Genomic DNA, 27,101 nt, shown 5'->3' on the forward strand with positions numbered 1-27,101 from the left:
ATGAGGGAGCTTGCTGTGCTTCAGACTAGCACACCTAGCAGAAAATGAACAAAAACTACAAATTATAAACAGGCATTTTATTGGTCTAGTAATGAGGACCCCTTATTCTGGTATGTTACAAAGATCTTTTCATCTCATTAAATATTATTCCCCCCAATTTTTAGATGACTGTCTGTCTGTCACTGTAGTTGGATGAAAACAACATATTTATTTCCATATATGTTTTATAGGTCGTTCGGCGTTATAATCTTTCTTTTAGAATAATGACTCACCTGTAAAGCTATTAAAAAGTATTGACATGACACCTGAGACTCGACTCCACTAAGTCTGATTTAATTAATTGGTCTGGATTTCAGTTTAGGCAACAGGAATTTGATAATTTCCCCCAATAATTCTAATGTGTAGCTAAGATTGAGCACCTCTACAGGGAGGGATGTTATGAGATAAACCAGCCCTATAATCAAGAATGTATCAATGTGCTCTATAGTAGCAACATAATTATCTAGAGATGCTCAGTGCACAGTGATGCTGAGCCCCTGACCTCTGACACACACACACAATCACTAATCAGCAATAAAATTATTACAGGACTTGGTTCATCAGGGTTCTGCTCCAAATTTTTTGTTGAACAGTATACTGTAGTAAATACTTTAAAGTATACTTTGTTGTACAGTACAGTAATGACATGAGGATGAAGAAATGTATTTTTAGAAAGTCTGAATTGGGCAAACAATGTACTCAATATCTGACATAGGAAAAGATTGAATTAATAGTTTTAAAGTTCATGTATGTTGTTGAATTTCATATTGTCTGAGCTTTTCTTCTCTACAGTCATATTGATTTTTTTCCATTGGAATGGAATTATTTTGCTATGTAGGGGAACACTCATGTTTGAATATTTTGTGGTTTGAGAAGAATATTCATTTGCAAACTAGAATAAATTCATAAGGGTTTTTTTTTTAACCTTTTCCAACCTGAACAGATCTGTGGCCTTGAGCACAAAATAAAAGTAATCCCTGTGCTGTTAATTATTGGCAAACTGTCCTAGTTTCAACATATGGAATAAAGTAATACATATGCCAACAAAAAGTTACTAGATAACGCCATTGCTTGTGAAGAGTATAAAAGAAGTTCAGTCTAACTTTCAGCATCTCCACTGCCACCACCACCAATGAAAGAACTAGCCACCATGAAGTGCGCGATACCAATCCTTTTGATTTTCCTACTCAGTTTGAGTGAATCCAAAACACTGCATAGAAATGCTTATGGAAAAGGTGAGACACTTTGGTATTTTCTTTTTAAAAATTCTGTGCATTATAATTCTTTATTTGGCTTTTCTTTATTTATCTTGATACCTATTTTATATTTAGTGTTCCACATAGAGGAAAAAGAATTAACTTATGAACATATTTAAATGAAAGATGCAATTTTATAAGAGGTTCAGAAAATTGTAGCAGAGCTTAATATAACAAAAATTGGGTTTGCTGTATTAATTTATGCATATTAATTTACATGCAATTTACATATATATTTATATATATCCTGGCTCCTTCTCTAAACTAGTAAAGTAAATGATGACATATTTATTTATTCTTAATTCAGAAAGGAGCTCATTGTTTGCTATCTGAAGAAGCAGTAGTGTTTGCTTCATAAATGAGCAATCTATGATGTAATGATGTTCAAAAGATGACTGAAATAAGCCAATGACAGCATTACAGTACAGAATTTTAGGCCTACTGCAAATTATTCCTTGTTTCCTAGTTTTCTCAAGTAAATAGTCTCTCAGTTCTAAAAATTTGATTTAAATACGAAAGAGATGAAGATGACTCTTTAGGCTGCAATTGAATGCATCACTTCTCATTAGGTCTTTTTGTTTTCCAGATTCCACATTAGATTCTTCTCAGTGTTCTTCAAAGAAGAATTTAGTTAACCTGTAAGTTTTGCTTGTTATATATGCACATTAAATATGCAAAGCAAAGATTTTAGTTAAATAATTAAACAAAATTGAATGTCCCTATGATTTATTAAATTACAGAAGCAAATTAGACAATTCCAAGGAAAGTTATCTCTTCTGAATACCAAATTGATGCTGAAGAGATGAGCATTAACAAATGCTGTGGGTATTAATATTTACATTACTTGGAATTCCATGAAGCAAATCAAATCAGATTAAAAAATACATTTTATTGTTATTGTAGAAGTGATGTACAGAGGGGTTGCAGTTACATAAGTCAGCTAATAAGTACATTTCTTTTTGAACCATGTCACCCAAATAAGAGTTTTAGCTCTAAACATTAGATTTTGTTTAGTAACAACTATGTGTGAGTTCAGGAATTATTCCATTAGGATGATGTTATGAAGTTCTTTCTTTGCATACTATTTAAATTTTAGTCATAAATCATAGGAGGTAAAATATCCCATGTTTTGTTCTTTGTGGAAAATACATTATCCTCTTGAATGTTATCTCTCCATTCCACACTTCTGAAATTTCTCTGCTTGAAAACAGGGTTTTGAAACAGACTTTGGATATTCTGGGACCAGATGTAAGCAGAGATCTAAAGACTGTATTTTTCTTCAACAAGGAAAACTGAAAAGAACGTAGCTTCCCTCAATTACAGATGCACATAATGAGTGGGTGATCATAAAAGACACACTTATGGAAATTGCAGTTATTTTGCCTTTCAAATAACTCTGTGTCTATTTGTGGAGAAGATGACAAATAAATAAACAAAACCTTAACATTTCTTTTTGATGACTAGAAATATATATGATCATCTTCCAAATAGATCAGGTCATAAACAGAAAATATAGTCAAAGCAAACAAACAGCTCCCTCCCAAAGAATTTGGTACTTGAGAAAATAAGATTTATATGGAACTATTTCTTAATCATTTGCATGCTTTTTTCAGAGCTACCATATTTTTGGCCCAGTTTGTCCAAAAAGCCACTTATGAAGAAGTCAGTAAAATGGTAACTGATGTATTGACCGTAATTAAGAAACCCACTGACAGTGAGCAGCCTGAGGGGTGTTTAGAAAGCCCGGTAAGTGAATAACACAAAGCCTTATAACACAAGCCTGTCATGGAAAAGGTTTGGATGGATTTGGTGTAAGGATCAATACATGAGTGAGTATTGTAAAGAAGCTATATAAAAATAGAGGCTAGGTTATGCAATCTGAGTGACCATAGGCATATTATTTATCTTCTTTGAGCTTTTGGTTTCTTATTTACAACATAAGGGACAATACTGGGCCCAATTCACAGTTGTCATGAAGATTAATTTATAAGAATAGTAGGAAAAAATAAAAATAAAAAAGAATAGTGGGTAATTTTTATTATGCACACAATATCGTTCACCTTAATCTGGGGAGTGCTATAAACATATTAATAATCAAAATATCTTATATGAAAGTGTGGATGGCTCAGAATAGTTATTCAATGAGCCAAGAGAATGGCTGAAGCTTATTTGTAACATATCATCTTTGTCTTCAAAGAGTAATTTATTAAACTTTTATAATAATCCTAGGAGACTGATGATAATTTTCCAGTCAAAGAAGCTGAGGTACAGAGTAATTTAGTAAATTCCTTGAAAAAACTCACAAAATGCCAGAGCCAGGATTTAAATTAGGCCACCTGGCTCCAGCACTAACATCCTTTGGTAGATTTATCATATTATATACTGTACAATAGTATATATGAGGTCCACAGCAAAAAATTAGTATTGCCAGATTTAGCAGGCTAACAACGACATCCAAATATAAGACTCAATCGAGTTAAAAAATATTATTGTAAAGGTGATGTACAGATGGTTACAGTTAAGTCAGGTAATGAATACATTTCCTTTTGAACAGTGTCACCTCCCTCCCTCATTCTCTCCCAGTTTTTTCCCTCCTGATTCAGTTTATTTTTGATGACTTTTATATAGTATTAAGTTACCCCATGTAGAAGTTAAGTAGATCTCTTTATTCTTTCTCAATGTAGAAATAAACTTTGATTTGATTAGATATATCCAAGCATGGGACAATATGCCTAAAGAATCCTGTGTCATGGCTGGTTTGAAAGGGTTAACAGGCAGTATAGCAGGAGCATTGTGTGGGAGATACCCTTCAAATGTACAAATTACTTCACAATTCTGAGAAATAATTATTACTTAGGAATTCATCAGACACTCTGTTCTGCAATCTCTATTTTTGGTTTGTCTTGATAATCGTGTAAAAACTGTATGTAATGCTGGCGCTGGTGGCTCATGCCTATAATCCTAGCTACTCAAGAGGCTGGGATCTAAGGATTGTGGTTCAAAGCAAGCTGGGACAGGAAAGTCCATGAGACTCTTATCTCCAATACACCATCAGAAAACTGGAAGTGGCGCTGTGTCTCAAGCGGTAGAGCACTCAACTTGAGCTGAAGAGTGCAGAAACAGCACCCAGGCTCAGAGTTCAAGCCCCACAACCAACAAAAAACAAACAAAAACCTGTGTGTACAAATGATCCAAAATGTTCTTCCTATTACAACTTCATATTTAATTATGGTTTCAAGCTCATGTTAAGCTGAAGAGCTCAGGGACAGCACTCAGGCCCAGAGTTCAAGCCCTATAACCGACAAAAACTAAAAAAAAAAAAAAAATTTTACAAGATTCTTTAAATATTAGTAGTTATAAGAGCTAAATTAAATGTTTCCTGAGATCACTGGAGTAGTTTTCTCAGAGGCTTTCTTCTGTAGACAGGTCATGTCATCTGACTTTGGTAAAATGAACACACCAGAGCAGAAAGCATGTGCTCTACAGAACACTCCAGCTAAATCTGTAGTTATGACTAATGCTTCTATTTGAATTCTGCTTTGAACTAACTTTTAACTGAAAATAATATCTGATTTTTAGATCACTGCCCAGTCATAAGAAGACCACATGGAATAAATATCAATTTCTGAAACACGATTCTATAAAAGGAACACCATATATATTCTGGGACTAAACTATTAATTACAGAAAAGAGAAAAAGGAAATATAATTTAAAATTCAGGGGATGAGGCAAACATATTCCACGGTCCATTGGTTTTTAAAATAAAATGATTTCGTCTATTAGCCATGTGTTTTACTGAAGTTTGGAAATTAAATTTCCATTTCCCAGAAGATAGTAAAGAAAGATCTCATTAGATAGAAACTATATTGGAATTTGTATGCGGAATTTTCTTTTAATCTGTGGTTCTGATTGGCTATTTGGGGAAGCGTTTCCTTGAGTTTCATGGAACTTTTTGATGAAGTTAGTTGCCTTTCATTAAAAAGAAAAATCTTTCTTACAGCTGTTTGCCTTTATGGATGAAATTTGCCACGAGGAGGAAATTTCTGAAAAGTCTGGGCTTTCGGACTGCTGCAAGCAAAGTGGAGAGGAAAGACATAAATGTTTACTGGCGCACAAAAGGGCTGCTCCAGCGTCCATTACACCCTTCCCGGGTCCAGACCCCAAGAGGATTTGCCAAGCATATGAAGAAAACAAAGAGACGTTCATAAACAGGTAAGGGAAACACACAGAGGGACGGTACCACGCAGAAGCTGCGATTTCTGCAATCCACACAGGTATATTTCACTGTGTGAAGTAGGATTGACTATAGGGGAACGCATTGAGAAGTGTACAAGGTATTAAGGAAATCCCTTCCCAGTGCTCTGTTAGAATCATAGCTCTAGATCTGTCCCCTCTTCCTCCCCCCCCCCCCCTCCGGTAAATCTCAATTCTGTCTTGTCTAGGACTATACTACTATTACACAGACTCCTTCCAGTCAACTATTCCTGTACCATATTTACCAAATTGCCTGTAACTAAACAAACAAAAGATCCAAGTTAGAGTTAATACGGGAATGGTTATTGTCCACAGCCTCAATGCTTTTCTCTCCTTCATTCTTGATCCTTTGCCTGTTTTGATGATGAGGGAGTTACAGTGTAGCAAGTTAAGATGGTGGGTTAAGGGCACGTTGCTTACATTTGAGCCCATTGTTGGGAAGTTGGTTTCATTTTGTGTCGAAATTCCAAGTTACTGCCTGACACAGAGAAAATGTGCCCATCTCCCTGCTGTGGAGACTTCCAAGGTGCCAAATTTCCTGCCTTACTTGGCAGAGATCTCCCTTTGTTTATTCTTCATACATGTCTGAGTAAACTTAGCCAAAAGTCTTATTCAAAGATTTTATTAAGAACCAGGCGCTGATGGCTCACGTCTGTAATCCTAGCTAGATCTGGGGCCGAGATCTGAGGATTGATAGTTGAAGCCAGCCTGGGCAGGAAAGTCCTTGAGACTCTTACCTCCAATCAACCGGCCAAAAAAACTAAACGTTGAGCTGCAGCTCAAATTGGCTGTAATTAAACAAATAAACAGAGATCCAAGTTTCAGTTAACACGCATAATACACAATGAGAAAGTGGGAGAATGAACAACAACAACAAAAAATAAGCTCAGGGACAGTGCCTAGGTCTTGATTTCAAGCCCCAGGACTTTCTTAAGATTTATTTTATAGCATTTCTACCTATTTGTTTTTGTAATAGGATCTGGTATCTGTTTTTGTAGTAGAATTTGGTATTACCCGTTAAGTCTTTTCTTTCTCTGAGCATCTGAATGAGAAAACATTTTTGACAGTATCTGAAAAGAAAAATGACAGTTTTCTTCTTGAAGCACAGCTCAATGCATTTGGTTGCTAGTGTGTTTAATTTTTTTTAATTGAAAAAAAGTTTTTTGGTTTTTATTTTTTGGCTTTTTAGCTCCAGTCTGGCTTTTGATCATTTGAGCCACACTTCCATTTCTGGCTTTTTTTTTTTTTTTTCTGGCTACTTGGAAATAAGAGTCTCAAAGACTTTCTGCCTGGGCTCGCATTTTACTGTGATCCTCTGATCCCAGCCTCCTGAGTAGTAAGTAAGGAAGCATGAGCCACCAGTGCCAAGTGTGACTGTTGCCATAAACGTGAGTCTTTTAGCCAATTCCAGCATCAGTTCAATAACACTAATCCTTTTTTTGGGGGGAGGTGGGAGTCTGGTCGTGGGGCCTGAACTCTGGGCCTGGGCGCTGTCCCTCAGTTCTTGAGCTCAAGGCCAGTGCTCTACCACTTGAGCCATAGCGCCACTTCCGGCTTTTTTCTTTTTGCTTATGTGGTGCTGGGGAATCGAACCCAGGGCCTCATGCATGCAAGGCAAGTGCTCTACCACTGAGCCACCTTCCCAGCCCCACTAGTCCTGCTTTTTTGTGCTTTTGTAAATCTTCGGGTTCTGTTAATTTTACAGGTACATCTATGATGTCTCCAGAAGTCACCCCTTCCTGTACGCTCCTACAGTTCTTTCTTCAGCTGCTCGCTATGCCAAAATAATGCCCCTGTGCTGCAAAGCCGAAAACGCAGCCGAGTGCTTTCAAACAAAGGTAATGTCTATGTGAGAATCTCTGAATTAATGTGTAGTGCTACGATGGTGTGTGAAAACCAAGAGTTAAAAGGGGGAAATGGAACAAGACTACACTAAAGCTACCAGCACAACTATGTTTATTGCAGCATTATTTACCATAGCTAAGATATGGAACCAACCCAGATGCCCCTCAGTAGATGAATGGATCAAGAAAATGTGGTATATATACACAATGGAATTCTATGCCTCCATTAGAAAGAATGACATTGCCCCATTTGTTAGGAAATGGAAAAACTTGGAAAAAATTATATTAAGTGAAGTAAGCCAGGCCCAAAGAAACGTAGGTCCCATGGTTTCCCTTATTTGTAATATCTAGTATATGTATGAGTCAAGCGGAAAAGGTCAGATAATGTGATGTCAGGAAAATGAACCCTTAGATGTGTATTTTAATGTTTTTTTCTTTCATGCATATGTTTCTAACACATTTATAAGATTATCTCTTTGTTGCTTTGTATGTCCCTCCCCCCACAGTATAACCCCTGCTTTCACTATATTTGATGTCAGTATAACTTGTAGAGGAGATGGGGAAAAACCAGTTGTTTAAGGATACAGGTGGACCTGTTGCAACAATGAGAAGTACAAGTTGTCATGTCCAAAACGAGCTTTACAACGTTGGGGGGGGGGGGAATGATTGGGATTAGGGGGGGAGGGGGGAGGCTGGGAAGGGATGTGAAGGGTAAACAAAGGAGGAGGCTGCAATGTTTGGTAAGAAATGTACGCATTATCCTGCCCATGTAACTGTAACTCCTCTGTACAGTATGTTCACAAATAAAATTAAATTAAATTTAAAAAAAAAAAAAAGGGGGGAAATGGGCTTCCTATGAACAGGTATCTGTCTCTGGCATAGCGCTAGGTGTGTGAAACATAGATTTGTTGTTATTCATCCATCTATCCAGCCAGTCAGAAATACTATTAAGGAAGTGAAATTTGTTGAGATGAAGAAATATAGATAGATGAAGAGATGATAATGTGATGAAGGAGGAGAGAGAGGGAAGAGGAGAAAGAAAATGGGAGCAAGAAGGAGCAGAGAGAAAAGCAAATGAGAGTTGTGAAGCAAGTTTTGTTTTTTTTTTTAATTGTGAAAATACAGAGGGGTTACAATTACATGGGCAAGATAATGAGTACATTTCTTATCAAGCATTGTAGCCTCCTCCTTTGTTTCCCTTTCCCATCCTCCTCCCGCCCCCCCACCCAATCCTCCCAGCTCTCCCCCACCTTCTCCCCCGCCAAGTTGTAAAGTTCCTTTTGACATAACAACTTGTACATCTCATTGTTGCAAAGGGTCCACCTGTATTCCTATTTAAACGATTTGTTTTTCCCCTTCCTCTCCACAAATTATACCGACATCAAACACAGTGAAATCAGGGGTTATACTGTAGGAGATTGTGAAGCAAGTTTTATATTCATTATGCCTTTTGTCCGTAGAATAAATTTGAGGTGCATTATTGTAATTTTACAAACAAGACAACATCATTCTAAGGTTTGCAGAGACAGAATAATATCTACAACTAACCTTTCTGCCACCAAAGTTCCTAGGAATTTCCTAAGGATTGTACCTTCTCAGCGCCTGGAGAGGGTTCAAGCTTGTATATTTGTTTGCTTGTTTGTAACTGAGCAGAATCTAGAAAATTGCATCTCTTTACAGCTGCATAAAAGCCTGATTGTTCTTTTGTGACTCCCCAATATCAAAATTAGAATGTTTCTGTGTTGAGCAGCTTTTAATAATTCTCTAGCATGGATACATAGAAACTAAACAAGTAATTGAGTAGATGTGTAAAAATGTATGGCATTTCTAACTATTTTAGTTAACAATATCTTTTAGAATTTCATGTCCTATACCTGTTTTTCTAGTGACTGGAGCTGACAAAAGAAAGTAAAGCCTTCCTATAACATCTTTTCTTCCTCATCTAGACTGCATCCATTAACAAAGAATTAAGAGAAAGCAGCTTGTTAAATCAGCACATATGTGCAGTCATGAAACATGACGGACCCCAAACCCTCCAAGAAATGTAAGTTTAGGCTCTGTCTGGAGAGACACTGGGGATGTGTAGAGTTTCTATTTTGCACTTCAAGTTTGTTTTTCTTATTGTTGCTGCTGTAAATGAAGACACTTTTGAAGAGGATGCTTGTGATTAGAGTCATGAAAACTCAGGATGAGAAGAAAGAACTGTGAAGGTAGCACTTGGGATAACTAGCTGTGGCTGTGGGCATGGCTTACATGGTAAAGCACCTGCCTAGACACCTTGAGGGCTTTAGTTCAAAACTCAGTACGGCCAAAACCCATGCAAATCTCACTGACATAATAGTTATAGGAGAATTTTAAGATTTGTAACAATTGCCAATTCTCCCAGACACCTAAGTACCTATAACCAAATCGTATCTCCTCGGTAGACTTACGTTTTCCTGGCTCCTCTACAAAGCAGAACAATATTTCCCTATAATTATTGAAATTTGTGACTTAACAAGAAATATTAATTATGTTGGTGCTTTCTTTTCAATCATTCCCTTGAGGTCATAATATTGGAATCCGATGTTAGGTGAAAAGGAAAACTTTAATTTCATAACTGGTTTAAGATAATCTCTTAAAAAATTGTATTTTATTAACTTTACTTGTACAAAGGAATTACCATTCAACAGATCCTGTAAGGACAACACGTATCAATTAATGTCACCCCTTTCATTTTTCTCTCATATCCTTCCCAACTCAATACCAATCCAGATTTATCCCAGAGAGGCTGGCTCAACGTACACAAATCAATAAAATGCAATACAGCACATTAACAGAGCCAAAGTCAAGTATCACATGATCATATTAATAGATGCAGAAAAAGCCTTTGACAAAATCCAACATCCTTTTATGATAAAAGCTCTGGAGAAGCTAGGAACAGAGGAAATATTTCTCAGATAATAAAGGCTGTTTATGCCAAACCCTACAGCTAGCATCATACCAAATAGCAAGAAAGTAAAGTACTCTTTAACTCAATTTAAATGAAATATTTTTAGTATAGCAAAACATCCGAGCTCCTAGTTGAATAGAAAACAAGTCTTGACTTTTTTTAAATGACATATCACAGAGTATTGGACGCAGGAAACACCTAGATGATAATTTTTAGTGGTAGAGTTAGTTCCAAAGACTAAAATGGCTTTTCCAAAGAGGTCAGATTGTTCCTCTCAGATCCATTCAATTCTATTAGACATTTAAAGACTGAGTCACATATTGCTCTATTGAGACTTGTCTTAGAAATAAAGGATATTAACATGTGATTATAGTGACTTTATAATTGATCTGGAAGGTTAGGTGAGTGCTGTACATTGATAAAGAAAATCCATTCTTCATCAGGAGCAGCAACATCATCTTTTGCCTAAGAGAACAGTATTTTTACCCAGATATTTCTTAAAACGGAATGAAATATGCAAAAACTCTCAGCATTTTTATTTTTTACTTCCATTCTTGGCCATACTGCATGGATTTGGCCAAGGATTTGTCTTCAGTGTTCAGCCAAATCACTCCATTAATTTGTAATTTGTTTTCTCAGAAAACTCTCTCTCTCTCTCTCTCTCATGAAAAACATGTATCCTCTCTTATGGAAATTTCCATTTCTTAATTCTTCTATTCCTGCCCATTTACTACAGTGATCTCAAATGTTCAGCATCAGGGTTGAATAACAAAGATGAAGTTCATTCTGGTTCCTAAGAAAGGTTTTAGGAAAAGATAAATTACCTCCAAACCAATTTTCTTTTAGTGAGGCAAATCACAATTTGCAGAGCTACTGGCTTGTAAAATTGAACTGAGGTTGACAAAATGAAACCCTGGGTCCTTTTCTTTTTAGATAACAATGTATTTCAGTTCTTTCTCTTTGGAGCTTTAACTGTAATGATATTTTATGTACTATTTGATTTTTTTGTATGTTGTGGGACTTGAACTCTGTGCCTGGACACTGTCCCTGAGCTCTTCAGCTCAAGGCTAGTGCTCTGCTCCACTTCTAGTTTTCTGGTGGTTAATTGGAGGTATAAGTCTCACGAACTTTCCTGGCTGGGCTGGTTTTGAACTGTTTTCCTCAGATCTCAGCCTCCTGGGTAGCTAAGATTACAGGGCTGAGCCACTACTATTTGATTTTGATAGACCAGCCAAGTTCAATTTTTAAATTCTTTCCTCTCTTGTCCCCACAGCATTACTATTAAGCTGAGTCAAAAATTTCCCAAAGCAAATTTTACTGAAATTCAGAAATTGGTCCTGGACGTGGCTCACATACACGGGGAATGTTGCAGAGGAGACGTGTTGGAGTGTCTGCAGGATGGGGTGAGGAGTCGTCCTTCCTAAAAGAGATCTCTACTTTAATTCCTCTTTCTTTATCTCATTCTAGAGGAAAAGTCATTTGGGCTTGACTTGTCAAAAGTAATTAGGTGATCAAATGAGCTTACAGACTTCTTGAGAGTAGAACTTACACTCTTATTTTGATGCTGATTTTCACCTTGATGGTTATGTTTAAGCATAAGGCAGGATCACATCCATTTCTTTCTAAAACAAGGTGGAACCTCTCAGGAGGCTTTACAGATGGTTTTCTAAGACAGGTTTTTTTTTTTTTTTTTTTACTTTTACTATATTTGTTTTCTCATCCATTTATTTCTTCATTGGACAAACACATTTTGGGGATGTTTTATTGATTGGTTGTAGTAGTAATGGGCATTGCTTTATAAAGGTATAAGCTGATTTCAAGTCTGATGAGAATATGACAATGGCCTTGTTGGAGTTGGGGGTTGTCTTTTGTTTACTCTTATCTCTAATAGGATCAGGCCTGGCACGTGGAAGACTTTCTCTTACACTTTGCTGAATCAATGAATGCAACAGAGAAAACACAGGAGTTAGCAAACGAGGTACACTAAAGGAAAGCGTGAATAAAGGGAACTATAAGAGTTAACAAAACTAAAAAACCCTAGATATCTTGAGTGCATCATAGTCAGTGGTGATGGAGGTGGTATGGTTATTCTGAACCAGTCTTCCTACATATTATACAAGAAGCTTGACTACCCCAAGTTACTCCCTCCCTACTCATAATCCTTCCTCATCTCCAAGGAGACTTAAATTCATTGCTCTTAGATGATCAGATTGCTGGAAAGCCTGAGCTGGAATGTGGTTTCCAGGAGACTGACCAGAAAGATAAAATGTTCACTTCGATCACTGTCATGGGGACTTGGCTGATGTAGTCTGCAAGAAATGGATGTGTTTAAGAATTTTGGAGTTTGAGGTCACTGTTTTTCATTTAAAATGGACAAAAATGATTTCAATATGTTCTATGTACTTGGCTTTAGCAGTGGAATAGTGAATTCTCATTATCTTGCTGACAATGCCCAGAAATGAATTCCCGAGAGGTTATGAAAACTCTGCTTCTCCCTGACTACCCTCTAGTGGGCACACTAGAGCACTGCAGGTTGTTATGATTAAGATGGCACCAGTTTGTTCTCTAGAGTCACATGTTACCCAGGGGCAAATTTGAACATTGATAGAGAAAAGACCCTTTGGATTAGAAATGTAATACATTTTTCTTTTGTCTTGAAGCCTTCTTATTTCAATAAAGACTAGGTTTTAGTAAAAAGGAGACGAAAACATGAGAGGCAAAGTAAAATGTCTTCTTTATTCTTTCCTTTTCCTCTCTCTCCTTCCCTTTCTGCTTTGCTTCTTTCTTTCCTGAAACCAGTTGTGACAAGCTTCAAACCTATTAAGACTTCTGTTTTCTCCTGTTACAGGAAAAAATTATGTCATATTTATGTTCCCAAGAAGATATTCTATCAAACAAAATAGCAGAGTGCTGCAAGTTACCCATGCTTGAACTTGGTCATTGCATAATTCATGCAGAAAACGATGACAAGCCTGAAGATCTATCTTCAAATCTAAACAGATTTTTAGGAGATAGAGATTTCAGCCAATTTTCTTCAGAGGAGAAAAACATGTTTTTGGCAAGGTAACACAGCCTGTAAATGTATGTTCACACAAGAAAAGGTTTTATGTAGCTGACAGCTTTGCTTTGTTGAAATGCAGAGTGATGGCTTACTATCTGAGGATACGAGGCAAGATCTTCTGAGCCAAAAATAAGTGCAAGCAGCTAACTAGGCAATAGGGAGTCGGATCTATCTCATAAGGTTCAAGGCTCTTACCATTACTGTTACTAAAGGCTTGCTTATGAAGCCCTATTTTATTTTATATACCTTTTTGTGGAAAGAGACACATTATCATTCTGAATGAATTGCTTGTATGAAGGCCACTATTGCACTTTCAGTTAAGATGTGGTTATTTTTCTAATAAAAGGTGCCGAGGATTACTTTGTATATTTAAAAAGTTTCCCCAAAACATAATTCAACAGATAATGCTCAACAGGCCTTTTATTAGAACAGTTTGTTATTTGTTCAATGAATGTTTTCTTAAGAAATTCTAAACCCGTTTAGAGACATTTATAAAATATCGATGTATTGTAATATAGTTGATGAGCATGTTCTCATTCTATTTGCCTTTTGGAAAGTAAGCAGTCAAGTTAGTGCATTTTTCTTTATTGTATGTGTCTACAGGGACTTGTATGCTCTTAAGGCATTATGCTTACAATTTCTAAGGATCTTTCTAAATTTAAGTCTTATTCTAATGCAGCAAGGATAATAATGATTCCATTATCTTTCTAATATCCCCTGGAGATAATACTCTTGTTGTGTTAAAATTAGACATGAACACATTATTTGCCTGCTAAATGAAATTATGCAAACTAGAACACAGATCAGATTTAAGAAACCCCTCATGACACTTTGACGTGACTGATGTATAACCTGGTATGTAAATGTAAGGGTTGTCCTTAGTTTATACATACAAAAACATCTAAGTTGAGTATTTGCTCAACAGAAGCAGTTCTTAAATTGCAAAGGATATTTGCAGGGGGAATTTTCTCAGCTGAGAATGATCTTTCCCAAATACTTGTACTTTGCTTTATTCAGCTCTCTGTCTTGCATTGGCTGCCAGAGAAGCTTTTCTTGACTATGTGGTAAATTAGTGGCCCATTCACTTCGGGTATCCCTTCTTTTTCTCTCTTCCATCCTTCTTGACTTCTCTTCATTAATTTATCACTAGATGACAGTGATGATTGTTTTCTTGTTTACTTGTTTCTTGTTCCCTGTAACATACTTGTGACTGGGCAGGCATTGTATCTGCTACAATAATGGCTTCTTCTTGCTTACAATAATCAGAGAGAAAATAGGCAAAGATGAAAAACACATTTGTTGAATCCCATAATGAAAAATCCAAAGTGAGATGCAAAAAAAAATAAACCACCAGTTTATAGGACAATTTGAGGGATTGTTGTTTGAATGAATAGTTTTGTCACTCATAGAATTTGAATTGTGTTTGATTTCCAGCTTTGTTTACTTATATTTTACTTATGTTTACTATAGAAGAATGATTGTGGAAGAAATGGTTTCATTGTGTCTTAATTACAATAACCTATGATATTTTATCTCCATATTTTAGCTTTCTTCATGAATATTCACGAAGACATACCAATCTTCCTGTTCCAGTAATTCTAAGAGTTGCTACAGGATACAAGGAAGTGGTAGAGAAGTGTTTCCAGTCTGAAAACCCTCTTGAATGTCAGGACAAGGGAGTAAGTTCTTCTAGAATTTTAGACAGAATCTCAAAAACTGACAGAGGATTGGAGTGTGGTTCTAGTGGTAGAGCAGCTACTTGGGAGACCTGGGTCTTAGTACTGCCAAAAAAAGACTGGATTGATAAGATATATTAAATATACTGTGTGCTTAATAGCATCTAGTTAGCCAGGTATCTGTGGCATTTGTCTGTAATCCTAGCAGCTCAGGAGGGTGAGATCTGAGGATCGCAGTTTGAAGCCATCCTGGGCAGGAAAGTCCATGAGACTCATATTTGATTAACCACCAGAAAGTCAGAAGTGGAGCTGTGGCTCAAGTCTCAAGTGGTAATGTGTTAGCCTTGCGGAAAAAAAAGAAAGCTCAGGGACAACACCCAGACCCCAAGTTTAAGCCCAAGGACGGTACACACACACACACACACACACACACACACACACACACACACAGTATCTAGTTATAAATTAGTAACTAGCTATTTATATAAGAGCCTGTATTCTAGTTATTAAATACTAATTAGCTAGTAGTCAGAAATAAATAACTTCCTTAGGATATAAAATATAAGCCAAATTTGTTTGATTCTCAAAATAAAGATACAAATTACTTCTGGTTATCTCCAGAAAGGTAAGAATTTCATACAGAAAGAACTATCATCCTTTATCTGAAGACTGAATCCTGCTCTCAATGATTTGTGATTCATGATGTTTTCACTCACCTCTCCCCATAGTTCATTCATCTTAATCTTGAAATTCAACTTTTCCATCTTAATATTTAAAAACTGCTAAAGTTGTGTTTCATAATACAATAAAAGCCTGGATAATGTTATAAACAAAGTGAACATGTCTTGGAAGAGAGAAAAACAATCCATCATAATGCTTGTACTTTCAGGAAGAAGAATTGCAGAAATATGTACAGGAGACTCAAGCATTGGCAAAACAAAGCTGTGGCCTCTTCCAGAAACTTGGAGACTATTACTTTCAAAATGAGTATGTTCTTTTCTGTGTGTGACATTTTCAGTGATTTAAAATGACGAACACATGAAAGAATGTGAACCTAAATTAGTGATCCTTAACTCCAACCTCACCGCCAATTTTGCAACAAAGTCAGTATAAATAAACCACATTACCCAGATCCCCCAAGAGAAGGGGCCTTTACCATTTCTCTCAGTGTAGGCAAGAATAACGGCCTGTAAAATTTGTGCCTTAGAACTGGCTTCAGAGTCCCTAGCCCTGAAAAATTTCACAGTCACATTATCTATTCTGCCAGAGCTTGTCCAAGTCAGAACAGCAAAGAGCTACAGATCGGAAAGAGAAATTGGCCTTCTGGGGCTGGGAAGGTGGCTCAGTGGTAGAGCACTTGCCTTGCATGCCTGAGGCCCTGGGTTCTATTCCTCAGCACCACATAAGCAAAAAAAAGAAAAAGAAAAAAAGAAAAATTGGCCTTCTGCAGCATTTGCCTTTCAGAGTTGATGAGGGAAGATAGGTGTGTAGAGAGTACTGTCATGATAAATACAGTCCACAAACACGGGTCCAAATGCTTTATGTCTTCTGGCACTAGACAGGGTCTTTGGGAAGGAGCCAGGAGTCTAAAAATCTCATGACTGACTCAGTGGGTCATGCTTCTTTCAGGATCCTCATTTCGTACACGAGAAAAGCCCCTCAGCTGAGCTCAGCTGAGCTGATCGACCTCACCAGGAAGATGGTGGCCATAGCAGCCATGTGCTGCCCACTCCCTGAGGACAAGCGGTTGGCCTGTGGCGAGGGAGCCGTGAGTGGCGTCTGTCTTTAATTTTGCTTTGTTTGACTTGAAGTAGCCGCACCATCTCCATCCAGCAGAAATGGTAGACACCAAGATGGCAATGCCTTTCATTAGGAATGGCCAGTCCATAATAATTGAAAATGGTGTGGAAAAACAGCTCACAGTGGTTGGCCTGTGGCCAGTCTTCCTGTCCTTTAAGAATGGCTGATGGACATGCAGCCAGTTTCTCCAAGAATAGGAAAGCTTCAGGCAGGGGAAAGAGACTGGCCATTATGCCAACTCAGTATTTTGGTTTTATTTTTAAACCACTATTTAAAAAAATATTAAAATAGAAATAGCTCCGTTATTGATACATTACAATGGCAAATTAGCATGGATGTTTTCGTATAACCTGATTGTGACAATATTAGGGACAATTTATATTTCTCTGTTTGGAGTACAGAATAGGGTAAGCTCCAGGCTCTGAATAGTAAAATGACTTTCAGTGAATTAATGTTCCTGCCTAGTTGCTCATGTAGGTAGAATTACAGATTGGATTATTTTTCATTTTGTCTACTTGTCTTGGAATTTTTCTCCAAAGATTAAGTTCCTTGGGCCTCATATTATTTTTATTATTGATTGGATTTTTTTCCCACTTAGCTAGGCCTCAGGGATGCAGATGGCGAATGATTGCCAGTGTAGGTTCTGGAGACTACATTCTAGAACCTGCTTTCACCACTTACTATTCATGTCTCATTGGAAAAGATACTGCCGTGGAATTTGAACTTTTCTCACCTGACATTTGATAATAAAAATTGTACTGTTATCATAGAAAAATTGTGCTGAACTGCATTAGCCTGAAAGTATGCACAAATATGTTAACACTTATTAAAAGTTATTATGAAGTGTAGAAGGTAGAACATTCTACTTTAGAAAAACCTTGAAAACACATACAGTCATACATACCTAACACACTCACCCTGTTTCTTTCCTATGAGCTGTATATAAGATACTCATTCGCACTCAGTATTTTGGTTTTTCTTTTTTAAACCATGGAATTTTTAAAAACATTAAAATAGATATAGCTTCACTATTGATAAATTACAATTACAAATTAACGTGGATGTTGTAGTATAACCTTATTGTGACAATTTTAGGGGCAATTTGTATTTCTCTGTACAGAGTACAGAATAAGGTAAGCTCCAGGCTCTAAATAGTAAAATGATATTATGCATTTAGACTTACGCTAATCTTACTTTTAGAAAATAAGTCTCTGTATCTCAAAAGTACATTTTAAATAGTAAATTTTAAATAGTTATACCGCTTTAACTATTTATGGCTTGTTTTCTAACAAGCCATTAATTTATCTTCATGGGCCAGGGCTGAGACATTACTCCCCTCCCCCCCCCCCCAAATTTGGAAGGATGTTTCAAATAGCTGACACAATAGCTATAGCATTTCAAAGCTATAGGATCCACTTAACATTCTAAGGGCAGCATGGGCGACGTTAGCATGCTAAGGTTTATCTCTAACAAAGGGGGAAGTTCTGCCATCTATACTATGGCAACACACAATTAGCTCATTTCCCTGTAATATAAGTTGCTGGATATTGAAAATGACTGCACATTATCTTCTGGAAACTGGAATCATCTTGTGGCTGATGAGAACCCTGCTTGCTTTCTTCTCCTCCTCTCTAGGCTGACCTCATTATTGGACAGTTATGTATCAGACATGCAGCAACTCCCCTGAACCCTGGTGTTGGCAGATGCTGTGATTCTTCATATGCGAACAGGAGGCCCTGCTTCTCCAGCCTGACAGTGGATGACACTTACGTTCCTCCACCATTCTCGGATGACAAATTCATCTTCCACAAGGATCTGTGCCAAGCTCAGGGCAGAGCACTGCAAACAATGAAGCAAGAGTAAGTACTGTTATTTTCTAGCAGGGAGAAATCCGACAAGAACAGTATCAAGGAGCAGCTGTCTGTCTTACACATCTAACACTTTGGGACTATTAGAATATTGTCCTCCAAACACTTAAGATGTCTTAAAAGACAGGCATTGGTGGCTTATACTGGTGATCCTAGCTACTTAGGAAGCTGAGATCTGAGGATCTTGGTTCGAAGCCAGGTTGGACAGGAAAGTCTGGGAGAGTCATATCTCTAATTAGCCACCACCACCACCACCAAAAAAAAAGGTTTCTTTTAAAAATAGTTCTGTGATTGAGCACTCACCTTGAGCTGAAGAGCTGAGGGACAGTGCCCAGGCCCAGAGTTCAAGCCCCACGACCAACAAAAAAAAAAAAATAGTTCTGTTTAAGTGTTCTCACAGCCTTATTGGAAAGTATGTCTGGAAACATTTGTGAGGGCAGACAACTTCCTGTTTATAAAAGTTATCTTGCTGGGGGCTGGTGGCTCACGCCTGTAATCCTAGCTACTTAGGAGGCTGAGATCTGAGGACCACGGTTCAAAGCCAGCCCGGGCAGGAAAGTCCGTGAGACTCTTATCTCTAATTAATCACCAGAAAACAGGAAGTGGTGCCATGGCTCAAGTGGTAGAGCATAAACCTTGAGCTGAAGAGCTTAGGGACAGTGTTCAGGCCCGTAATTCAAGTCCCATAACCGACCTAAAACAAAAAGTTATCCTATGGTGTTTATCGTTATAATGTATTTGGGATTGAGGGAAAATTGACAATCTTGATCTGGAGTATTAGGGCATTTCTTTTCAGTGAATCTGGTTGCTTCCATTGCAAACATAGGGACCACATTAAGTCCTTTTATTTAAACACTGTGCTATAAAGAGAATAATCATATTTGATCCAACCATGCAGCCTGGGCGTCAAGACATGAAATACACATTTCAAGTCAATGTACAATGACATACACATTTCATTATACAATGGTAGTAGACACCATTATACAATGGCCATGGTAATACAAGTTGATGGGGTTTTCCAAACACCCATGCATCTCCATCCCCACTTGCTTGGTAAGTGGACTCCCTTCATTGGAAAACTTGTTCCTCCACATTTTCTCCATCCCAATCTGAGGTATGGTTCCAGGTGTAATGGGAATGCTGCCTTCTCAGGTATGCTTCCCTTACTGGCCTGTCAACATTAAGTCAACATGAAAGCTGAATGAATAGGGCAGGAGATGGGGCTGTCGCTCTGTGGTAGTGTACTTGTCTGGCATGTGCGAAGTCCTGGATTGGTGCTCCCGCTTCCCCACTCCTTTATCTCCTCCCATAAGAGTAGTGTAGGCAGTTGGTGCTGCCATTTCTAGATAAAGGTGTGATAATGGTGGCGTGGAAATCTGGGCCTTGGAGAATGAATGGGACAAGCTCTTCTAGACAAGTAAGGGAAGGCTGTGGGAGCATGCCAGTGCTTCATCTATAATCTGCAGGAGTCCAGGTAGGCCAGTGGAGACTTGGCCTGTTTCCCTGCCTCAGTCTTGCTGCTGGAAGTTCTTTAGACCAGCAGGATGTGCTAAGCCTGGTGCAGTGAGTGATGCTTTAGGGTATAGAGTGCCAGTGCTCTGAAAATTCTCTATTCAAAAGGTTCTGAAAAAATATATAATGGACTTCTCTTGTGTGTTGTTTTGTTTTTAAAACATAGGCTTCTCATTAGCCTTGTGAGGCAAAAGCCCCAAATGACAGAGGAGCAGCATGAGGCCGTCACTGCAGATTTCTCGGGCCTTCTGGAGAAGTGTTGCCGAGGCCAGGAGCAGGAAGTCTGCTTCGCAGAAGAGGTGAGGATAGCCCATGTTCAAGTTCAAAATATGTGAGGTTGCCATGTTTCAGTAGCTCACACCTGGAATCCTAGCTACTCAGGAGTCTGAGGTCTGTAGGATCCTGATTCAGAGCCAGCCTGGACAGAAAAGCCTGTGAGACTCTGTCTACAATTTAATGAGCAAAAAGCCAGGCTGGAGGCATGGTTAAAATGGTTAAGCGCTAACCATGAACCAGAAAGCTGAGTGAAAGCCAGAGTGTGAGGCCTTTTTGAAAATTAAAAATTGCCTCTATTTAAGTATACAACATACTTTAAATATGTACAGGTTGTAAAATTATTACCATAATCAATCTAATTACCTGAATGTTGTATTTTTTTTTTTTTTTGGGCGTTTGTGGGGCTTGAACTCTGGGCTGGGCACTGTCTCTCAGCTCTTCAGCTCAAGGCTAGCGCTCTACGACTTGAGCCACGGCGCTACTTCTGGCTTTTACTTCTTATGTGGTGCTGAGGAATCAAACCTAAGTACACTGAGTATAACATCTCTTTGTTTTTAAAAGATACTCTATGAACTCAACTTTCTTGTCAATTTTATTTAAATTTATCATGATGTTAAAGTTTGTATGCTTTGTTTTATGCAAACTAAAACCAGATTATATTTTTTTCCTGTAAATGATATAATTAGGTCTTTTGGGGTAGGTTTACTTATCAGTACGAGTGTGGTTTGGGTGGGGTAAAATGGGAGCCAGCCACAGACAGACAACTGAATAAAATAAAACATATTTTAATATATTTCTGATAAATATGATATAAAAAGATGCACATTCTCTGATTTGAAGAGACACTGAGATCTAGAAAACATTAGTGGATAGTGGTAGTGCTTTCTCTGACTTTTAATTCCTAATGACTTATGACTGGAGAGGCAGGGAGAGGTAGATGAGGGCAGATACCGATTTGATGATTGATATAGAAATAAAATCTGTTCATCTGAGTAGATTTAAATTTCCTTTCTGGTTCCCATTATCCTGGAATGTTGATAGGAGGGATAGATTTCTGGAATTCATTTAGTTTTAATTTATCTATTTGAGTTCACCTCAGATGGTGGGGAATTGCCTATAGATCTAACACAATCATCCTTTGTCTGATTATGTTTGTTTGTTCTTAATTTCCAGGGTCCAAAACTGATTTCAAAAACTCGTGCTGCTTTGGGAGTTTAAATTACTTCAGGTAACAAGAAAATTCAGACAAAGTTAAATACAATGTTGAGTCTTCACAAATATTGATCCTAAAAAGTACTATTAATTTTCCTAAAAAATAAAGTGACAGAATAAAGAAGTTTTATATTTAAAATACTGGAACAAAACTTTAGGTGAATTCAAAGATTTCTTGATTTATCTCACATTTTTCTGATATAAAGTAATAGGCCTATTACCCCTTCACATATTTATTTGAGTAGTACTTAATACAGAATTTCCCTTATTTTGCAGGGAGAAGAAAAGACTAGATCAGTGTCTGTGGCTTGGTGAACTCTTCTGTTTAAGTATAACTGACCACACGGAAATGATATGATTAAGACTTTGGTTGGAAAGCCATAGAAATAAAGCATTTCTAAATGTCTCTTTTTCCCCCATCTTCTTATTTGTGAAAGACATAACTTTCTTAAATAGTTTTATGTACCAATGTCTGGAGAAACGCCTATTTTATTTTATTTTTTTTATTGAAACGCCTATTTTAATAAATCATTGCATAGTGGTTATTATAGGAGACAAGGGCCACCAAAGGCGGATTTAGACCACCCCAGGAAACAGTCCCAAGTTGAGCATTCTTTGGACCTGCCAGGGACAAATTGTCCCTTCTATGACCATATAAGTATTCTAACAGATCATCTGGTGAGGAGAAATGAAATTATTATGCTTGTCTTGGATCCATGAAAATTGAAAATGTGTTTTTTCCTTCCATCTTGTTCAGCTGTCTACTCATAGACACTTTTAACACATGTGTGAACTGGATTGCAGTTGTTTTGATTGACTGAGATGATTTTTTAAAGTCTTGTTCTGGGTGTGGTCACTGAGGAAGTAAATATGATGCCAACATACTATGGACCATAAAGAACTAAACTGATAAATTAGGCTTAAACAGCAATGACCACTACCACCAAAAAAACCCTTCTGCTCTAGAAGGCATCATTAGCAAAAAAGATGAATCAAAGATTGGGAAGAAATTTTTCCAAATGGTAAATTTAATAGAATCTACAGACTGCATTTTCAAGGCTTTCCAGACTGAACCAGGATAAAGCAAATAACACAATAAAAATGGAAAAAGAACAGGCACCAGTGGCTTGTAATTGTTTTCCTAGTTAACAGAGGTTGAAAGTTAGAGTAGGGTTGAAGTTTAAAACCAACCAAGTACCAGAAACATTCATGAGACCCTATCTCTAAAATAAGCAGCAAAAAGTAAGGATAGAGATGTGGCTCAAAGGGTAGATTACCAACTTGGTAACAGCAACAAGGTTCTGAGTCCAAACTTCAGTAGGTCTTATCTTCCAAAAAGAGAAAGATTTGAGCAAACATTTTCCCAAAAATATCTCAAATAAGTACAGATGAGACATAAGAACATGGAAACATGTTGAATGTTATTTATTAAAATGAAATGAGATGCCTGTACCTAAGTAATAGAATGGCTATAATTAAAAATATTGCTGGGTACTGGTGTCTCATGTCTGTAAATCCTCGCTACTCAGGAAGCTGAGATCTGAGGATTGTGGTTCGAAGTCAGCCCAAGCAGAAAGAAGCCAGCCCAAGCAGAAAAGTCCCTGAGACCCTTACCTACAATTAACCACTCAAAATGGTGCTGTGGTTCAAGTGGTAGAGCACTAGCCTTGAGCATAAAGAGGCTCAGGGATAGTGCCCAGGCCCTGAGTTCAAGTCTCACTACAATAAATACATGTGTAGATAGATAGATAGATAGATAGATTGATTGATTCCCATTGATCCTGGAAAGAAAAATGGTTTAAATGAATTTGAAAAATTCTCATTGATTTTTTATCATACATCCATAATATAGCCACAGGCATCCCATTATTAGTTATTTATCATTAAGAAAAGGAAATATGCATGTTAATAAAAAGATACAGTGGATATGAGTGGGTAAATATAAAAAGTTTATGGCTTAGTCACATACAATGGAATATTATTAATTAGGTTAGTAGATTTCCCTGCAGAAACTTTATGGGCTGGGAGATTATCAAGTGCTAAGAGGAAAAAAAATAATCCTATCATCCAAGAGTACTTTATTCAGAATCAAAGTCCTTCCAAAATGAAGAAGAAATAAAGACTTTTCTCTGACAAATAGTGGCTAACAAACATAGGAAATGCTACGCAACTTCTTTAAGCTGAAGAAAAGACAACTACAAAAGTATAGAACTTACTGTTTTATAAAAGCTTCACAGTAATCACAAAACAAGAAAACATTTAGTTGATACACAAAAAAATGAAAGGAAAAGATTCAAAGCCTTTAACTTCAGAAACCTTTCAAATAGAGTAAAATAGAAGGAAGACTGGAGCAAAAATCACCAGAGAGTAATGAACAAAATACAGTAGTAAAAGGTCTTAGCTCTCAAATTGTTGTTTCAAATATAAATGGATTAAATTCATTCTATAAACATTGACTGACTGGATTTTTTAAAAAAGACACAACTATGATGTACTTCACTTTTAAGACTGTACTTAGAAAGTAAAGAGATGGAAAACAATATTCTTTGCAAATAAAAACCAAAAGAGCAGTGTTTGCTATACTTGTATCAGTTAAACTTTAAGTAAAAGACTGTTAAAAGAGACAAAAGAAATTAGTAAAAATAAAGGGACAATAAGCAAGAAGATGCTATATATATGTATATATGTATATGTACATACACACACACATATATATATTTCACCTCAATGAAAGCATGGAAATATATAAAGCAAAATTAATAAATCTGAAAGGAGAGACAAACTGCAATACAATATTAGAAGGGCACTTTGATTTTCTGCTTTCGACAATGCAGATTATTTAGTCAGAAAATAAGCAAAGAAAATGTAGATTTTGCTTATGCTTTAGACCAGTGATCCTAACAAATATATACAGAATATTCCACACCACAAAATACAAATCTTCTGTTGGATAGTTTTATAGCTGAAATTTCCCAAGTATAAGAACTACCAAAAAAAAATGCCCAGAGCCTATTTCCCAACTTGTTTTATGAGTCCAGCATTAAGCTGATAATAAAGCTAGATGAAGACATTGTAAGATAAAAATTATAGCCGGTTGCTGGTGGCTCACGCTTGTAATCCTAGCTACTGAGGAGGCTGAGATCTGAGGATCATGGTTTGAAGGCAGCCCAGAAAAGTCCCCGTGAGACTCGTATCTCCAATTAACCTCTCAAAACAAAACAAAACAAAACCGGAAGTGGTGTTGTGGCTCAAGTGGTAGAGCACTAGCCTTGAGCACACAGAGGCTTAGGGCCAGTGCTTAGGTCCTGAGTTCAAGCCCCACAACCAGAAAAAAAGATAATAATTATAATCTACAAGTGTTAGATCTGCTGCTGCTTAGGAGAGAATCGTCAAGCACAGTTCCATGGTAGCTCAGCAGAAGAAAACCATGTAGAATTTGCCCATCTCTCAAGGTCTACAGAAAATCAATGAAGACAGGGTTTAAATTCCCATTTATATTAGGTGAATGTGGACTGGGAGAATCAACATTAATCAGGTCATTGTTCCTCACAGAAATAAGACTGTGCAGGTGGATCAATCCACAGTTTAAAAAAAGGTGGTGTTGGAAGTGGCGCTGTAGCTCAAGTGGTAGAGCGCTTGCCTTGAGCTGAAGAGCTGAGGGACAGCGCCCAGGCCCAGAGTTCAAGCCCCACGACCGACAAAAGAAAAAAAAAAAAAAAAAAAAAAAAAAAGGTGGTGTTCAATTGCTGCTCACAATAGCTCCCAGGTTTGGGAGGCTATGTGGATAATAATAGTAATTGCTAGCAACCTGATCCATTAATACTAAATTCAGAATTTCCTAAATGCAGAATCTTGAGTAAACAAATGTTGGATGTCTGAAAACAGTGTGCAGTGCTGTTAATAATTCACTGCTCCTCCAGGACATGGACTTAAACCATTCGATATTGAATTTATAAGAGGTTTGCATAAAAAGTGAATATTATCCCAATTGCCAAAGCAGACATGCTCACACCAGATGAATGCCAACAGTTCAACCCCAGCCGCCCCCAAAAAACTAGATAGTGAAAGAAATCCAAGAACATAAAATTAAAATATATGAATTTCCAGAAACAGATGATGAAGAACAAAATAAGCTGGTTAAAAAGATGAAGGATCTTTTACTTCTTGTTGTGGTAGATTGTAATGCTATCATTGAAGTTAAAGGCAAGAGGGTCAGAAGAAGGCAGTATCATTGGGGTGTGGCTGAAGTTTAAAATTGTAACTACAATTCTAAGGAATATGTTGCTAAGAACACATTCAGGCTTTAAAGGATGTCACTAAGGATACTATAAGAAGTATGGAAACAGAAAACTGGGACCTGGGACTTAATGGAGTTGGTAATAACAAGAATTAAGGATGGCTTACTAAAAGCCCTCTGGCACAAATAGAGAAAGAAAGAAGGAAGCTTTTATAGCGCAGATGAAGAAGATGATGTGAAAAGATGGAGCAGGTGTTTGAGATGATGGTCAATAAAAGGCTCTCTAGCAATGGAAAGACTCCAAGGCTGAGCTTCCATGGGGCCATGAGCAGATGACAAATAATTTGGAAGCCCAAAGAATGAGAGGAAAAATAGAGTCCATCTGGGGAGGAGAAAGGCAACTGGAAAGCTCAGAAGCACACTTTAGAACAACAGAAATCTTCAACAATGCTAGGGGAAAAAAAACAAGAAGAAATGGAAAATCTTGTAAACTCTCTATTGACCACTATTTAAATATTAATCCCTAGCTTGAACATCAGTGTTTGTTAGATCTGTTGGACCAGTTTGCACCAGTTTTATCTATAATGATAGGTTCACTGCATGACAAATACTATTTTTTGTTCTTGATAGAGAACAAGGAAATAGGGTGTTTTGAACTTACAAAGTAACAGATCTAAGTTCCTTTCTACATTTTCTCTTTTATTATTATTCAACAGATGTCTTCAATTTAATGCAAGAGAACATTTTACTGTTGTGATGTCATGTTTTGGTGGTTTGGTTATAGAACATTTCAAAATAAAGGAATCTGGCAGGTGTTCACTGAGGATACATTGTCCTACTATGTTGCAGGCTATACTTCTCTATAATAATTTTAATACAAAGGTTCTATTCAGTGCATCCTATCATGTAATTTCGTCTAACACAGTTAACCTTGTTTTAGACACTTTCATTGTTTGAAAACACACATGAAAAAAAGAGGATATATACTTACAGTACATCTAGAGCTTTTAATAGCAACCATTTTTAGGTTTGTTTTGGATTTTTTTACATATATGTCATTTTCACTTAGTGTCTCTGTGAGCCAAAGTCTAATTATGGCTTCATTTTTGCAATAACATTTAATATATATG

The 27,101-nt window shown here is 37.1% G+C and overlaps 1 protein-coding gene and 1 pseudogene across 1 annotated transcript; both read left to right on the forward strand.

Annotated features, from left to right (window-relative positions):
• Nucleotides 1-1,171: 1,171 nt before the first annotated feature.
• Nucleotides 1,172-21,740, forward strand: LOC122106798 (alpha fetoprotein). The gene is made up of 14 exons (XM_042678344.1): nt 1,172-1,274; nt 1,882-1,933; nt 2,909-3,041; nt 5,297-5,508; nt 7,256-7,388; nt 9,341-9,438; nt 11,600-11,729; nt 13,175-13,389; nt 14,934-15,066; nt 15,953-16,050; nt 16,693-16,831; nt 18,499-18,722; nt 20,413-20,545; nt 21,696-21,740. The coding sequence occupies exons 1-14, from the start codon at nt 1,172-1,174 to the stop codon at nt 21,738-21,740; spliced, it is 1,848 nt and encodes a 615-aa protein (XP_042534278.1).
• A 1,921-nt stretch (nt 21,741-23,661) lies between these two features.
• Nucleotides 23,662-26,461, forward strand: LOC122106860 (annotated as a pseudogene).
• The last annotated feature ends 640 nt before the right edge of the window (nt 26,462-27,101 follow it).

Source organism: Dipodomys spectabilis, unplaced genomic scaffold (genome assembly GCF_019054845.1).
Source record: "Dipodomys spectabilis isolate Male_0828 unplaced genomic scaffold, ASM1905484v1 ptg000043l, whole genome shotgun sequence".
Classification (NCBI taxonomy): domain Eukaryota; kingdom Metazoa; phylum Chordata; class Mammalia; order Rodentia; family Heteromyidae; genus Dipodomys; species Dipodomys spectabilis.